This window comes from Vipera ursinii (assembly GCF_947247035.1).
Source record: "Vipera ursinii genome assembly, chromosome: 1".
Classification (NCBI taxonomy): Eukaryota; Metazoa; Chordata; class Lepidosauria; order Squamata; family Viperidae; genus Vipera; species Vipera ursinii.
Window position 1 is genome coordinate 174,258,380 of NC_139512.1, and position 17,469 is coordinate 174,275,848.

A 17,469-nucleotide genomic window follows, 5' to 3' on the forward strand; every position below is an offset into this window, starting at 1 on the left:
TATATATATATATATATATATATATATATATATATATATATATATATATATATATATATATATATATATATATATACATATACATATACATATACATATATATATATATATATATATATATATATATATATATATATATATATATATATATATATATATATATTCTTATAGATGGTGCATATTATATACACACCACACATCTGCACACTGTTACTGTTTCCTTCATTGATCTCATAAGTTGTTTCTTCCTGTAACTTGCTTGCTAGAGGGTCCTTTCGTAAGTGCAAGATTAATAATGATGTAATCCTATGTGAATTACAATTAACTGTCTCAATAAAACATAAAAAAGTGTAACACTCAAGTGCCTGTTACAAGGGAATGTCTGATTGAGCTATGCAAAATAATTGTTCAATTTGCACGTATTCTATGCACGCTGGAAAATTCCAACATTTTTTTTTCTGAAAGAAGAAAAAAAAATTAAAAAAAAAATTGGAACCATGTATTGCTTTGCCTGTGATATTTTCACATTATCTCTGCTCAGTCTCTGAAGTAGTTGCTTTGTTTTTTTCTGAACTCTCTTCTTCAGTTTCCACTTTGTACATTTCCTCAGAACCCTCCTCACTGTCATTCTCCTCTGACTCAGTCAGCAGCTCTTCATCTTTATACTCTGCCACATCCACCACTGTACCCAAATGCTCTTTTAGTTTCCCATGATGCTTTACGTGGTAACGCTGGTTCTGGAAGAATTTGATGATGGTGTGCTTAGGCAGATCCAACTGGGCAGATAAAGTGTGGATGGCCTCCTGGTCTGGATAAAGGCCAACATCATGGATGAAACTCTGAAGGATACCCAAAGCCTCTAATGAAATCTTAGTACGGGATCTTGGCTTTTTTGTAGATGCATCCTCTGCAGGAGGGGGCGGAGCCTCTTCTCTTGGTGGGGAGTTTTCCTTTGCTGGCTGAGATTGCTGTCTATGAAGTACCTGCAAAACAGACAGATTTGTATATTTAATCAAAGTTATGTTCACACGAATCTAGCTCATTGTTAATCAAATTGGTATCTTTGCATTTATACATGGTACTCAAATATTTATATGTTAAAAAGAGCTCATTTTATTGGTTCCACACATAGGCGCATATGAGCAGAGAGTATTGAAAGAAATTTGCTAGGCTGATGCAATGAAGACTTACTAACTTCTGATTTACAGCTTAAGTATATTCACTAAAAAACATGGGATAAGCAAAAAGAAGCCTTGAGTCAGAGGAAAAAGCATATTCAAAGAATAAGGAATTATCTCTGCTCTGCCTCATCAGAGGACGAGTTCCATAATTTTTTAAAAATTAAATCTAAAGATAAATTTTGGTTCTAGATATGGATCTTTGGCATTGAGCTTAAAATCATAGGATTGTTTTGCTGGTGAATCCTTTATATGTTCCATTAATGGTATAAGACCTATAACACATTATTTGCTTTCATTTCTTTCCTTTTAATACTCAGACATGGTTTAGGACGGGTTTATGTATATATATGAATAAATGTAAAAAAAGAGCTGTGCTGAATCAGAGAAAATGCCCATCTGTTCCAGAATTCTATTCGTGCAACAGTTCCAATTTACAGAAAGCCTTCAAGCAAGATATAAGCAACCAGTATCCAGAAACAAACTGTCTCTGATCCTGGAGGTAATCAGGCTGACATGTTAGGAACATTCTAACTGCAGCATTCTATGATTTCTTTTTAATTCAGTTGTTTACCAGGTATATGGTGAAATTGTTGAATTGTAAGGAATTTATTTTCATTACTTTTCACATTTTTTGTGCAACACTTTAATTCACAAAGCAAATTATGACAATATTTGCAGTGATCACTAATGCAGAAAACAGGAAAAATATGTTTTATACAGCTTACAATCTATTATGTCAAGCAATATGACAGTAATAAGACTAGAATAAAATGTCACAACTAGAAATAAATCTTCCAGAAGTTTTGCACCATCACTTTTCACCAATGTGTGGTCCAGTGATGCCTTAGACCAGGGGTGTCAAACTCAATTTCATTGAGGGCCGCATCAGCATTGCGGTTGCCCTCAGGGGGCCAGGTGGGTGTGGCCAGGGTGGGCGTGGACTACTGGGTGGGCGTGGCTAGAGTGCATATGGCCTACTGGGTGGGCATGGCCAGCTCTACATCGTTCGCATCAAGGGTGCCTCTGGGGGCCTGGGCAGGAGTGGGACAGATCTGAGGGTCTCTGGCGGAAGGAGGGTCTCTGGGCCAGGGCCAAGGCAGCGGGGGCCGTTCCCTCACTGTTTCCAGGGTGGCTTTGCGGGGCCGCATGAAACCACTTCGCGGGCCGGATCCGGCCCCCGGGCCTTGTGTTTGACATGTCTGCCTTAGACAGAAAGGGAGAGGGAGTCAGGGAAGAAGGCAGACAAGCATGCAGGAAGTCAGAGTTCAATTCTAAAACTAAGTTGTTGCTACAAGGCAGGTCCTACACTCTTCAACCTTAAGGGTAACATAATAAGTATATTACAATTCTTTTATTTAAAAATGGACATTGACGTCATCTGCTAAAATTAATTGGCTCAGAAAAATTATGTTGTTATATATTATAGTAATGAGTTAAATAAGTAATAAAAAGACTAAATAGGAGCCTGTTTTCAAAACAACAACACTTGTTATGAGATCTATTAGTTTAATAGTAGATAATCAGCTTACTCTTTTAAAGGCAGTCTCCTAAAATCAGTCTAATTTTTTAAAATCATAGGGTAACAAAGCAGCACTGATCTTAATCATTAACTGGAAAGAAGGCATCTATTTCAAGATGGATCATCACCTCATTGTACAAAGAAGTGTATACAGGTGTTAATTATCTTACTTTGTTGTGCTATGTATAGGATGCATAAGCCACTTATTTATTTATTTATTTATTTATTTATTTATTTATTTATTTATTTATTTATTTATTTATTTAATTTTTATACCGCCTTTCTCCCGAAGGACTCAGGGCAGTGTACAGGGCAATAAATATTGAAATATAAATACAAAAGTTAAAAAAGATTAAATAATTATGCCCAATATAATACAATAATTAAAACTATGTTAAAACCAAATCCAAACCCCAAACCCATCAGACCAGGCCGGATTGCTCAAATAAATAAGTTTTTAGATCGCGCCGGAAGGAGCGAAGTTCGGGGGCCATCCGGAGCTCAACCGGCAAGCGGTTCCATAGGTCTGGCGCACCCACAGAGAACGCCCTCCCCCTGGGGGCCACCAATTGACATTCTCTGATCGGAGGCACCCTGAGGCGGCCTACTCTGTGGGAGCGCACTGGACGGAGGGAGGTTGACGCCGGCAGCAGGTGCTGCCGTAGGTAATCCGGACCCATGCCATGTAGGGCTTTATAGGTCATTACCAGCACCTTGAATCTCACCTGGAGGGCAACTGGCAGCCAATGCAGCTCGCAGAACAGAGGTGTAACATGGGAGTATCGGGAGACCCCCAACACCACTTGCACGGCTGCATTCTGCACCAGTTGAAGCCTCTGAGTGGTCCTCAAGGGCAGCCCCATGTAGAGAGCGTTGCTGTAGTCCAAACGAGAGGTCACGAGCGCATGAGTGACTGTACGCAAGGCATCCCGATCTAGATAGGGCTGCAACTGGCGCACCAGGAGAACCTGGGTGAAGGCCCCCCTAGTCACAGCTCCTATATGATCTTCTAAGGAGAGCTGTGAATCTAGGAGGACCCCCAAGTTGTGAGCCCGATCTACGGGGGGTAATAACCTTTTAAAGATTAGTGTGTTTTTTTCCAGAGTTGCTTACCCTCTGGTAAGAAACAGCCCTGACAGCATGGCAAATAAAAGTAACCTATCTTTGTAAAATCCAATAGTAGACATGCACTTTGACATCAACAATGGCAAAAACTACTTGTAGGTCATGTAATGAAATTTGGGATTCTTAGAGACTTCTTTTAGAATATGTGTTCTGCTCTCAGGCAGAACTTGCTGGGATACCCTGGCATCTATAATCTTCTTTCCGAAGGCCTCAATGGGGCATACTTATTTTTCAAATGACTGCATTTACTTAAGATGTTTCCTCCATCTCCCCCACCACCACCATTTTTATTCAACTATATTTAAAGACCAAGTTAAATGAAAATACTTCAAGGAAAGCATGACTATCAATTATCTGTACTTTTCACTATATTTGACTGGTAGAAACCCAAATCTCAATAAAGTTATACACATCTACAGATGACAGTTCAGCCTATCACCGTTAATGATGTTAAGAAAGAACATCAGAACTGATTATCAATTGTTGCCTTAGGGCTATTTTGGGAGTGAAAATCGATAATGTATTTGATGACTTATACTGAAACTTTATATTCCAATCTAAGGCAAAGCAGTAGGACTAATAATTTGACATAAAATTATTTAGTTAAGCATGTTGGGTTTCTCCCATCCCCATTTTGTAGATTGTTAATTTCAAGCCCCTGCTCCCCCTGTTAAAAGAGAAGAAATATAAATTAACATAATGCTATCGGGGGGGGGGGGGGAATGAGGGTTCAACTAGCCATTCTGCCTCACAGACTGAAAAATGTCTGCCTTCCTCTTTTGGTATCAGTTACTTGTTTTTGGTGGCTTGTATTAAATCAGTTACCAATTATTCTGAACTTCAGCATTGTTATCAAGGAAAGTAAGTCAAATTTCTTACAGCATGTATAAACAAGAAGCAAAAGTGACAGTTGTATCTGAGCTGAATCTTGCATCCACTACAAGTTGTCATTGATTGAGTATAAACAGCAAAGCCCAAAAGGATTGTATAAAAGCAGACTGTAACTTAAATACAATGTATTGTTTATAAATAGGTCAGCTCTCTTCATTTATTTTTAAGTAATTTAGGATTATAATTCAAACATGGCTTTGATTTTAAGCTTTCTACTTTCACTCCTCCCTCTACCCCTTCATTAAGCACATGGGTTTTCTCTGCAATTGTGACCATCTGGAATTGACTTCCTATTTTTTCCTCAAATCATTTCCCATCTCCTTGCAAATCTGAACTGAAACATGTTTTCTACCCTAGCCACAGGTCTCAAATGTTTCTGTTTCCTTAATGCATTTCCACTTTAATGTTAAGGCAGTGCTGCATCCCTACTTGCACACAAACGACAAAGGACGAAACTGTTTTGTTTATTAAAAATTGACTTTTCTTAGGTACTAATTTTCACCTTTTGAGGTATTAACTTATTCAGCAGAAAATGTACAGATACCTAATATGATGAAAGCTGACTTTAAAAAGATAAGTGACTTCTATTAAATCATACAACACTGCAATATGTTTTGAAGGCCACAATGAAATCCAGCTGGGAACCATGTGTAAAAAATAACAGTACACGCCTGCAGGGAAGGAAGTATGATATGGAATGATTACATTTAGGAAAATATATAATGTTGTATATCATTATGGGAATGATCTGTATTAGTTGTAATAAACTAAGGCAGTGGTTTCAAACTATATTCCTGGAAAATCTGTAGTTCCTGGTAAAGATATTTCAACTTCCTCAGTCAGAAGATTGGCAAATGGTTGGAGTCACTGCCATTTATTTATCCACAATAACTGATTTTTCTCTGCTATGATAACTAATAAAAATATTTACTACAGAGTTGATATTAGCACAGCATAGTCTCTGCTCCCACTCTTTTAATTAATAAAATCTTTCCTGCAATATAATCTGTTAGTAATGTCAGTGTATGTAACCAAAATTTTACCAACTCACACTGTGCAAGTTTGTGTGTGTGTGTGTGTGTGTGTGTGTGTGTGTGTGTGTGAGAGAGAGAGAGAGAGAGAGAGAGAGAGAGAGAGAGAGAGAGAGAGAGAGAGAGAGAGATGATGTTTACATCATCAAATCTCAACATTCTTTGCTTTACAGTATGGTTGCTTATTTCCTTTTTAAAGAGAATTTGTACTGTAACGTTCAAATGTTAAGTTCTCATATATCTTTATAAATACAAAACTTATTAGGTGTTAATGTTAACACGTTATCATGTTAATGCCTGTAACTTCTGTAGCTATTATCTGTAAGTATTACATGAAAGCTACTTGACTTGATCACAACTGTCATATTTCCATTTGGTGATGTATGTTAGGTTTCCTAAATGATTGTATAGACACTATGAATCATTTATGAAGCAAGTCCCACTCTCATGGGATGTACTGAAGTCAGTCAGTATTTAGCCAAACTTGTTAATAAGGGCTACTACAAATATGCAGTGAGAAATTTCCAGAACTAAAGGTAGTTACTTAATAGATTAGATGGGAGAAAAGGAAAGATACAGAAAGGAAGGCAGGAATGTCATTTAAAAAATATTTGAAAATCCATCCTCCACTGCCTTTATCTCCATCCTTTCATAAAAAAATACTGCTGAATACCCATATTTGTCATCCTATAGAGCTATAATATTACACCCAAGAGCCAGTTTGGGGTAGTGGTGAAAGCATCAATCTAGAAACCAGGAGACCATGAGTTCTAGTCACTTCCTGAGGCACAAGGCAAGCTGGGTGACCTTGGGCCAGTCACGTTTTCTCAGCCTTAGGAAGGAGGCAATGGCAAATTGCTTCTTTGCCAGGAAGCATTTGTCCAGGCAGTCTCCGAGAATCAGATACATTTGACCAGAAATAAAAAAGTACACCCAGCTAAGACACATTAATATTCCAAGTAAAATTCTCTCTCTCTCTCTCTCTCTCTCTCTCTCTCTCTCTCTCTCTCTCTCTCTCTCTCTCTCTCTCTCTCTCTCTCTCTCTCTCACACACACACACACACACACACACACACTCACTCTTTTTTAAAGTGGTTTGTTTTGCATTAGGAATGGATAGTTCTTTATTGGAAATACTGTGTTCAGTGCCACCCCAAGGCATAAAGATTAATCACTTGGTTTTTTAAATTTCATTATCTTTTAACAAACTGCCATTTTTTTAAAATAAAAAAACCTGATTAACTTTTTAAAAAGTGTTGCCTGTATAAGACTGAAAATTTTAGCTTTCCTTCTAATACGTAATGTCAACATATTGCCACCAAATTTTGAAGGTAGAGGATATTATTAATTTTTTCAATAAGCATAGTCCTCAAGTACAAAAAAAGGATGAAAGTTGCTTGATCTTTTTTTTGAATGTCTCGTACTTGAGGTTTCTTTTCTCAAGACTTTTGGGGTGAATGCAGTGGTAACTGGAATGAAAGTGAAATGAAGGTTTACTTTGTGTGGCTGTCCCAGCTACATAAAGATCTTCATAGGAGGAATAGAATCCTTTCAGAAACATACGGCTTACTGGTTAATGTTATTTTTGCTATATTTATTAATGAAGCTGTTGATATTATTTTTTTTGTTAAAAGCTTTTGGACACCCTTGAAAATTCTGAGTGACAACAGCAGAATAGCTGAAAATAAATCATGATAGCATACAATAAAATTGTAGTGAGTCAGGAAAACCTTTTGTGTGAAGTGAATTTTATCAAACAAATGGAATCAATATGTACATATGGGTACAACCATATATCCAGTTTTCCCTATAATTCATAGTGGGCATGCTCTAGATCAGGGGTGTCAAACTCAATTTCATTGAGGGCCGCATCAGCATTGCGGTTGCCCTCAGGGGGCCGGGTGGGTGTGGCCTGGGTGGGCGTGGCCTACTGGGTGGGCGTGGCTAAAGTGCATATGGCCTACTGGGTGGGCGTGGCCAGCTCTACATGGTTTGCATCAAGGGTGCCTATGGGGGCCTGGGCAGGAGTGGGACAGATCTGAGGGTCTCTGGCAGAAGGAGGGTCTCTGGGCCAGGGCCAAGGCAGTGGGGGCCGTTCCCTCACTGTTTCCAGGATGGCTTCGCGGGCCGCATGAAACCACTTCGCGGGCCGGATCTGGCCCCCGGGCCTTGTGTTTGACATGTCTGCTCTAGATTGTTTCTTTAATCTTACTGTGATTTTAGAATTGCTTTAACATTTGACTGCTAAATCAGATTGAGATATATTATGAAAAAAGTATATGTTTTAAATAGAAAAAAATAAATAACAGAAGATCTTTTAAATGCTGCCATTCCCAACTTTTCCTTAATGCTAAGGAAGGCTTTGCAGCTTATATATATTCTCAAAGCAAAAGGTTGCAAGCTCTGTAAACATACCTTTGGAGAACTGTAGCATGACTTACTTGTAGCCAGCAATTTATAGAGTGAGGATAGTAATAACAACGTTTTGGTAGATATTCTACAAGTTTTAATGCTATTGTAACTTGGCTGCATGGGCAATAGGATCAACATTTGATTTATTAGTCAGAGAATCCTGCCAAGACTCTAGAATCTGCTAGGAAGCTCTATTTCTTAATATTCCTAGAACATTGCACAGAATGATCACTTGCTCCTGTGCTCATTTTTCCTTGCAAGAAGTGATTAAACCTGATTTTACCCTTTGTCCTTTGGCTTAATAATCGAAAACTTCATAAGGATACCAGGATTATTTTCTTGGAGTTGGAAGCAATGGTTTTGTACCATGATGTAATAGAACAACATTAAATACAATGATTTAGTTCCATCATTTTTTTTGAACAACACAGCAACCTACGGTTACAGTCTCAGGAAAATTCAAATCATTATTAAACAACAACAACAACAACTAAAATCTATCTATGAAGTGATGACAAATTACAGACTACAGATGTTAGATTACATTTTGACTTCAGGCAGGTTTAATATAACTTGGCTTCCTTTTTTACAATTGCTAGCAGCATGTACTGTTATGGGCAGGGGAGTTAAAGTACTCAATAAATGAAGACCATGTCAAAAGAAATCAATATGAGCGTGTAAAATGGTAGGAAGTCTGATAGATATAACTTTCCTTTAATATTGTAACTAAAATGCTACTGGCATTTCTCATGTATTGCCTTTTTAAAGATGGTTTAATAATTGCTTCAGAAAACAAATACTGATATCATAGAAAATTGAACAACTAAGGTGTGACATACAATAAATTTAATTTCATAGAGGATTTCTGTATTGGGATTATTTATTTAAAATGTCCCTCCTCTTAAAATATTGCTTTCTTTGAAGAATATTTTTTTAAAAATCAGCCCTTCTAGTTAATTTTATGTACTAGAATGTTCAAAGCATTAAATTAAGTTTCTGTAAATGTTATCTGCTTGAATCATTACAAATAAAATCATTGCTCAATGTCAAAAGGAGAACCATAGCTTAGTGTAGGAGTACATACTTTGTTTTCAGTTGATTTCACATTTAATTTTGGCATCTGTTCTTAAATAATTAAGATTGAAGACTGAGGAAAATGCTTTATAGGAATCATTGGACTGGCCACAGTAGCATCCTTGGATCTTGATGGTTTCATTAAAATCATGAAACCTGTGTCACATTGCAAGATTTACTCCTTTTGTACAAGTGTCTAATGTTGCAATACACAAACAAAAGAGGCAGGGCTTCTGATACCATATTTTTGCTTTCCCCCTTCTACTCCCCCAATCCTTCCTGCAGATGCTGATGACTTATGATAATTTTCTGGATAAGTCATATCACTTGTAAGATAACATGCCACAGGTAGAAATTACATGTACATTCAGTGGCCTGATTAAAGTCTAATTTTGGCACAGTGAACAACCCTAAAAATAAAAAATAAATCAAAGACAGGCATACCAATACTGAAATTGTTGTAGTTTGTAGCTAGACTCTTCCAATGACTGATGGAATGAAAAAAATAAAATAACTGAATCCTCCATTTCTAAAAATATAAAGCAAGTGTTACATAGGTTCTGCACATATCTCAAAATGAGATATGGATTTAATTTAATGTCCATAATCGATCCACGCTTACCATTTTAAAACCAAATATTGAGAATCACCCATTTTTACTTTCCTCTTCTCCTTTTTGGTTTATTTAACATCTGGCTCTATTGAAGAGTTGTCAAGAAGCAGGCAAAGTGAAAATTATTAATTTTCATTGGCCTAAAATGCATTTTGGATCTTTTCTAAAATCAAAATAGCTACCTTTTTTTCCTGGCACTCTTTATTTGCATAAATAAAACCTTTTAATCTCTAAAGAAAAAAAACATAACTACCTTTGCTTTTGAAAATAAAGTCTAATTAAAACGTATTCTTTATTTGAAAATGTTATATATCATATATTATTGGCCCTGAACTCCAGATGTAGGTCTGATTCAATTATCCAGGCTGCAATCCATACTTTAATGGACCGAGAAACAAACTACCCTGTATATTGGGCCATGGAAGTTATTAACTTTTCTTGTTCTTTTTCACTGAGCAAAACTTGAAAGGCATAAGCAATTATGCCTATAGGGTCCAATTATCTTCCAACATTTGACTCTTGATTTGCTCCTATTTCAACTACCCTCTGCAGTTCTTGACACTTACTACTTCCTTCCCCATGTCTGTTTTTCAATGTCCTGGAGACATTGAAGAATCCATATCATAATTAAAAAGGTAACATCATCTCAATGGAGAGGAGTTATTCATGCAATACTTATCCATATTATGAGAAAATGTTGTTGGATAAACATGTGTTGATTCTTTTATGCAGACCAACTTTAAGTGAAAAAATTATTACCGGTACTAGCTTTTACAACTGATGAATGGAAATGTAGAAAAAAACACGGATTAACTTTTTGTCCCTGATCCCACTGCATATGATAACCCAATTATATTAAGAGAAATCCATAATTAGTGTTTATTTAACTATATTGCTGTTTACACATTTTTAATAATGTCTTTATACTGTATAGCACTTTGCAGAAAATACTGTTTGAAAATTTTAAACAATTTTAAGACACATTTTAATGTTTTATTCTTCCTTCCAAAGTAAAATTCATGTAATTCCACTTGAATCATACTCCTTCTGTTGGTTGAGCTTATCTATCAGGAAAAATGTTTTAGACTTGTACAAAAGCTGTGCTGCATCTAGTATTAAAAGGAACATAATGATACAAAATAGTGGAGACCATCAATCCTAAATCAAATGGCTGTACAGGATCATCCTGAGTCAAAAGCTCACTGAAATATAACCATTTTAAAGATCTGCCAGAATACATGGATAATGAAGGATACAAATACCTCCAGCATATTCTACCCTGGGAGCTGTTATTCAGAAGAAATGCTTTTTAACTCAAATCCCTCTTGAAATGTTCACACTGGACAGGCAGACTTATGCTTGGTAAGCTGATGCTTCATATGTGTCAAGGCTGAGCCTGATAGATAATAAACATCATTCTGAACTGGGCCCAGAACCTATATATGTTAACCTATATATAGGTTAACATATGTCTAATTTTGCAAGAATGGATTGCCCCAGCCCATAATCTGGCTGTTGTATTTTGCACCTGCTGTAACTTCTCAGATTTTGCAACTAGACATTGAAATCAAATAATGAATAAATTATTGAAGTAATTATATACACTGCAGTTGTATTTCTTATCAATGTTATAAGTTATATTCAGATTACTGATACTATGTTTTAAAAAATATGAATGGTATGATATTGTAAGGTTGATGTGATTTAAAGGTCTTACCTTTGTGGGATTAACTAATCTTCTCAATTTGCATTCTTTCCCTTATAAAATGGACTTCCCTGTTTTAAAACTTGACTTTTACTGTTTCAAGAATTTCTAGTCAATAATGTTTTATATATTTTGTCACTGTTCTAAGCATCCAATATATTTTGCCTTTAACTCTGACAAAGGTTTCATCCCATGTCTTTTTACAGTTCTGTGTTGCTATTTTGCAACCTTAATTTAAAATACAAGTCATACTGGGTCCCTTGAGAATATTTTGGAATTAGTAGCATAAGAAATCCTTCAACTTTTTCCACAAGGACTCTGTTAGGGACTATATGCAGCTAGACATTTTTTACATGGATCCTCTGATTTTTAAATCTACCCATTTAAATTTTCTTTATAAATTAGTTTACTATCTTCTATTGAAATGAATTTGTCTGATTAGCTCTAGCCACACTTGTTTAAGTTTAATGTGTATTTTAGAAAGCATCTTCTGAAATACAGAGGGAAGGAACATAGAATTTTGCCCTCTTGCTAAAAGTCTATTTGTCACACAAATATCATATTCCTTTAGCAAAAATATAAGATTTGATGAATTACTTAATTATATGATTCATTCCCAATTTATCAAATTTTCCCTGCAAAAGCTAGAATTGTTTCTATTAAAAAGGGCATAATTTCACACTCATGTCTAAAATGATAATTTCTTTGTTATTCTTCTAGAAAATTTAATGACTTCCATAGTATAAGTACAATGCCAAAAGAAATTTGCATCAACTGTATGAAAGCTTTTGGACCCGAGAATAGGTCATCGAAAGGTTTTGAACTAAAAACTGTTACAAGTACATTCTACTGATATTGTATTTGCTATCATAGCTTTTTAGGTTTTTGTTGTAGACTCTTCTATATCCATATATTTATGGTTTATGCAGCTCACATAAAAGTTTTACCAACTGGTTATAAAAATAAGCCAAGTTCCTTATTATAATATGTGCCCTACAGATTCTGTTTCTCCTATACACTTTCTTATTCAAGTCTAACTGCAGATCGCATTACATTGCTGAAACAGCATATTAATTCCAGTGTTTTGCCATATACTGTATTAGCCCAACATATAGTCTTCAGACTTTTGGGGTCATGAGCTCATTTGGAAACTGGAGAAACAGTTACGTCTTCTTTTCAGGAAGATAGAACAAATAAAGAATTTGCTGCAGAAATTGAGAAAGAGGTTGAACTCGAGACCCAAATATAGAATCATATACAACTATTAGCCAAATAAAAAGGCAAGTATTTTCAAAGAAAGAATGTAAATCTTAATTCTAAACATCTCTATAGTGACCAAAATAAGTTTCAGAAAGGCACAAGTTGGGACCCATTCCCAAATATCTTTACATATACCATCATGAACATGGATTTTTTCAGAAACCTTATATTTTTATTCATGTTTTTTAATTCCACCTCAACCTTCTCTATTAAGGAACAGGACTATGATGATATGGAAAAGGAAATCCGCGATGATTTTGTAATTTACAGTTTTCTCATACTAGGAAAGACCTATGCATACATTGGCCTCAAGAATGTATGCTAATTATTGTATTCTTGTGTTTCAGCTATAACTCTTGTTTAGCTGTCAGTGCTACAAGACATAGTCCCTTTATTATACGCTGAATTCTTGCTCATTTTTTTCTGTAGTTTGTCAAAAAAACACCTCCAAGAACTAGGGAAAAAAATAAATATAATCTTAAGAGTTTATTTATTTAAATGTATATGTGGCATAGTGCTTGTTCAACTGAAAATAAAGCTTCACCAAATAGGGAGATTAATTCTTTGAATTTGTACTTTATTCTTGGTGAACTGCTAGAGGAAACAAGATTTCCGCTCATATATGTTTTCTTATGTGTTTCTGCAGGCTTCAGTTCTCTCATTCCTACTCTTCAATATCTATCTGAAATTGCTAAAAGAAATACTACTGATATCCAGCAGTCTTGTTCAGAAACCATTTGGCTCCCTGGTTGTTCCACTTTAGATAAGGTAATAGGTTTATAGAGGGACACGGTGGCTCAGTGGGTTAGGGTTAGGTTTCCTAACCCTACTCAAAGACAAGGAAGACCTGAAGTTACTCAAACCCATCACAAATCAAGTTATTGCTTCTGAAAGGCATCACAATGTCAGTTATTAATAACTGGAGAGAATTATATTTTGATTTTCTGCCCCAAGCAAAAAAGAAGTAAGATTTCGGGCCACTATATAATTTATATATAATCTGAAGGTAACATACAGTCCTTGACTTATGATCAAAATTGGAACCAGAATTTCTGTCATTAGCTGGTGTGGTTGTAAAGGAAGTCATCATGGGACTGGACCCATTTTCATGTCCACTTTTACCATGATTGTTAAGCAAATCACTATTGTTAAGAGAATCACATGGCCATTAAGTAAATCTAGCTTCCCCAATTGACTTTGCTTGTCAGAAGAAGGCTGGGAAGGTTGCAAATCATGATCATGTGATTGCAAGATGTTGCAACCATAATAATTGCAAGCTGGTTCCCAAGCACTCAAATTGTGATTGCATTATTGTGGGGCTGGTGTGACAATCATAACTTGAGAATGGATCATAAGTCACATTTTTCAAAGCTGTCATAACACCAAGTCATCATTAAATGAATGGGTTAAGTCAAGGGCAACCTGAAATTGTCTCAGTGCCTAGATCTGGCAATTCTACCCCTGCTTAACCTTTTGAGTTATAAACGTTCTGAAATCACCATTCATTTTGCCCGAAAATACTTCCTATGCCCTATATGTAAAGGTTTGTACTGTACTCTCACATCAAGTTTTCACAGTTCAGCAATAATATCTTGAGTATTAAATGCCTTATTAATACTCATATGAAGTTGTTCTTCCTCACAGGTAAGGGAAAATAGTTTCCTAAAGGAAATCTCTAACGTCAACTAGCAATTAACTGCAGGGTTCTGATTGAATATACTATTGATTGCTCTTATAATAGGCAGTTTCCTGTTTATTAAGCTTTATGGGTAACCCAGGTGCCAAGACATTAAAATGTCAACAATTTATTAATGTTAAATTATCCCTGCTCCCCCTCTTTCTCTCAACAAATGCTCATATACAGTATTAAGACACAATGAAATTATAGAAATCCACATACTTACCTAAAATGCACAGACCAATAAATATGTCTGGGACTATCCTTTTAAATCTGTCTTTGCCATTTACAATCTATGTACTAATTTTATATATTGATAATGCTCCACCTCACTCAAAGGAAAAATAGATGAACCCTTACTTTCTCATTCTACAATCTAAATATGGGATCTTCGGGACAAGGACACGCCTGCACTCTAGGTAGAGTTTATGTAAATTCAGGAACTATCTAATACAAAAAGAATCGTTTATATAGAATTTTCTATGACTTTAGAAGTGAATCTTTAAATATGATTCTAAAGCTCTGGCTGAAAAGCAGCTGAATTGACAGGATCTTGCAGCTTTCATCAGAATGATTAAAGGATTGTGGGATCACACTGCAAGCTGTGTGCTGTTCGGAAGTGCATGGAATGCTACAATTCATATACAGTAGAAAAATGAGCATGCATCATGATATCACACAGTTCTGGATTTTTTTCAGTCTTTTCCCCCTTGTTCCCACAGATGTGAAAAGGTAAGCTATGGGAAGAAGGCTACAATTTAATTGTACCTGGGATCCTGAAAGAAAACACACTGATTTTAGTGTGAGTGTTATTTTAGTGATATTTCCATCTTCTAAGAAGCTTTAAGCAGTTCCGGATTTTTTTTAAAGACTGACACAACGCAATTACATTCTTCTCCTTTAAAGTGAGCTATAGTACATGCAACAGCTGCCACCTTTTTGTCTGTCTAAATTCAGAGGTGCTTAGATGAAAACTAGCTCTCACTGTCTGGGAATTAGCCCGTTTAATTTGATAAAGAGTTATCAATATCAAACATAAACATTTACTAAGAAAAAGTTGATTTTACTCCAGGGTATTAATTTTTCATTTCTCCCACCAGCATTAAACAGACACTAAGTTAGATTTAATTAACAATTTACAAGAGAGAATTATTTAAGGGAATGTTCACATATTTGGCTTTCAGTGTCTCAAAAAAATATAAAAAGAAAAGTATTTATGAATTTACTAGAAAAAGCATTTTAATTAAATGCTGTCAAAGACAATTGCATTAATGACTGCGCACGAAGGAATTCAAAGCTAGCCAAGTATATTTAGCAAACAGGAACTAGGCTTTGGAGGGCCATTATTATTTATGCTTCCGCAGCAGCAGTGAGTCTAGGTCACAGTGCCAAGTGAAATCAGTTATGTTATCAGAACTGATTATATTTATTGACAAGTATTACACATTTTAAATCCCAGAAGGCAAATATTTTCTACTTTCAAAATGACAGAAAATTATTTCCTGCTAGGATTAAGAAAAATATGAGTGAAAATAAAAAATAAATACTAATAAATATTTAGCACTTATCTGTTGGAGAGCTATTCATGAACATATTTTAAAGAACAAATGGAAATATTACAATATCTCTTAATTGTTTTAATCAATTAAAGGCATTTGTTGTTCAATAAACAATTGACATAAATAAGCAAATGAATAATTATTCTGGTAAACGTTCTTTAATTATTAATGAGCATTCAAGGGTAATCAAGTAGCATCCTACTATCTCAAACTGCTGTAAACTCGCGATTGTCAAATGCTCATAATTGTAAAATCAAAGACTGGCTAAAGTAATTAACTGCAACAAAATAGTTCAACAGTTATCAAATAGATGACAAAATCAGCCAAGAGGTCCTGCATTTCCTGAACAATTATGGAAGGGCACATGTTCTAAATTTCAGTACTACCATTATGCCTGATAGAAGTAGAACGGGAGGGAATCCACAGTGTCCACACACACAAAAAATATAAAAGAAATTTAACTTGATATTCTTATATAATCACTTGCGCACGCGCGCACCCCCCCTAAATATCAACAGTTTGAAGTGAAACAAGCGGACACATTGAGTATGACTATTTCTGATATTTCCAAGAAAAAGGTGCAGCTTCTAAACTGGAATGGAACTCATCTGAAGCAGGTAAATGTTATCCAATATATTTACAAAAGCACTCACTACCTAAAATAACTAGATAATTTTCTGCTGACAGAATAGCTATAATTCTACAGTAAACAAAAGTAGTAGTTTCTCCAGCTCAGATTATATACCCTATTTTTATGGCTTTCCACATTTATAATGAATGACTTGTACTGCCTTATATGAAATTCCACAGTCATAGGCAACCAAAATATATGGGGAAAGCAATTTTGTTCTGTGCAGTCTGCAACTTAGCTCTTGCTCATTTTATCACTAATAGTTGAAAAAAGCACATAAGTCTATGGTTTGTTCAGCTCCTTGCAGCCATTAAAAATGTAACAATGAAAGCAATTATAATTATTTTATAGAATACAAGATTTTATATACAAAATAGTGTATATGTTATCATCAATGTGTGAAATTAGGCATTTTATAGAATGCCTACAATGGGACGCCAAGTATGAAATGTTTAGTATTTCACACATTTCCTGGGCATTCTATGCAATGCCAAAAGACAAACCGGGAAAGTATAAATACTCCTGCTAAAATGCCATTCTATCCTTTCTGAACAAATAAATTAATACTGGTCCTGTATTTCATCAATCAAAGTTTATCATTGAACAATGTATTCTCTGCTCTGTACACATTTATTTATTTTTTTCTTCCATTCCATTGTGTCCAAGTCTCCCTGGAAAAATCCTTGCAATTTTCTTTGCAATTTTTTTTCCAGAAGTGGTTTGCCCTTGCCTGCTTCCTAGGGCTGCGAAAGAGTGACTGGCCCAAGGTCCCCCAGATCACTTTGAGCCT

The 17,469-nt window shown here is 35.5% G+C and overlaps 1 protein-coding gene across 1 annotated transcript in view; it reads right to left on the reverse strand.

Annotated features, from left to right (window-relative positions):
• Positions 1–527: 527 nt before the first annotated feature.
• Positions 528–17,469, reverse strand: part of SATB2 (SATB homeobox 2) — a gene marked incomplete at its 3' end in the record, with an annotated part of 136,010 nt that continues 119,068 nt past the window's right edge. Inside the window, exon 11 of the mRNA XM_083368134.1 lies at positions 528–983. Coding sequence (XP_083224260.1) covers positions 528–983 — 456 coding nt within the window. The remainder of the gene's footprint in view (positions 984–17,469) is intronic.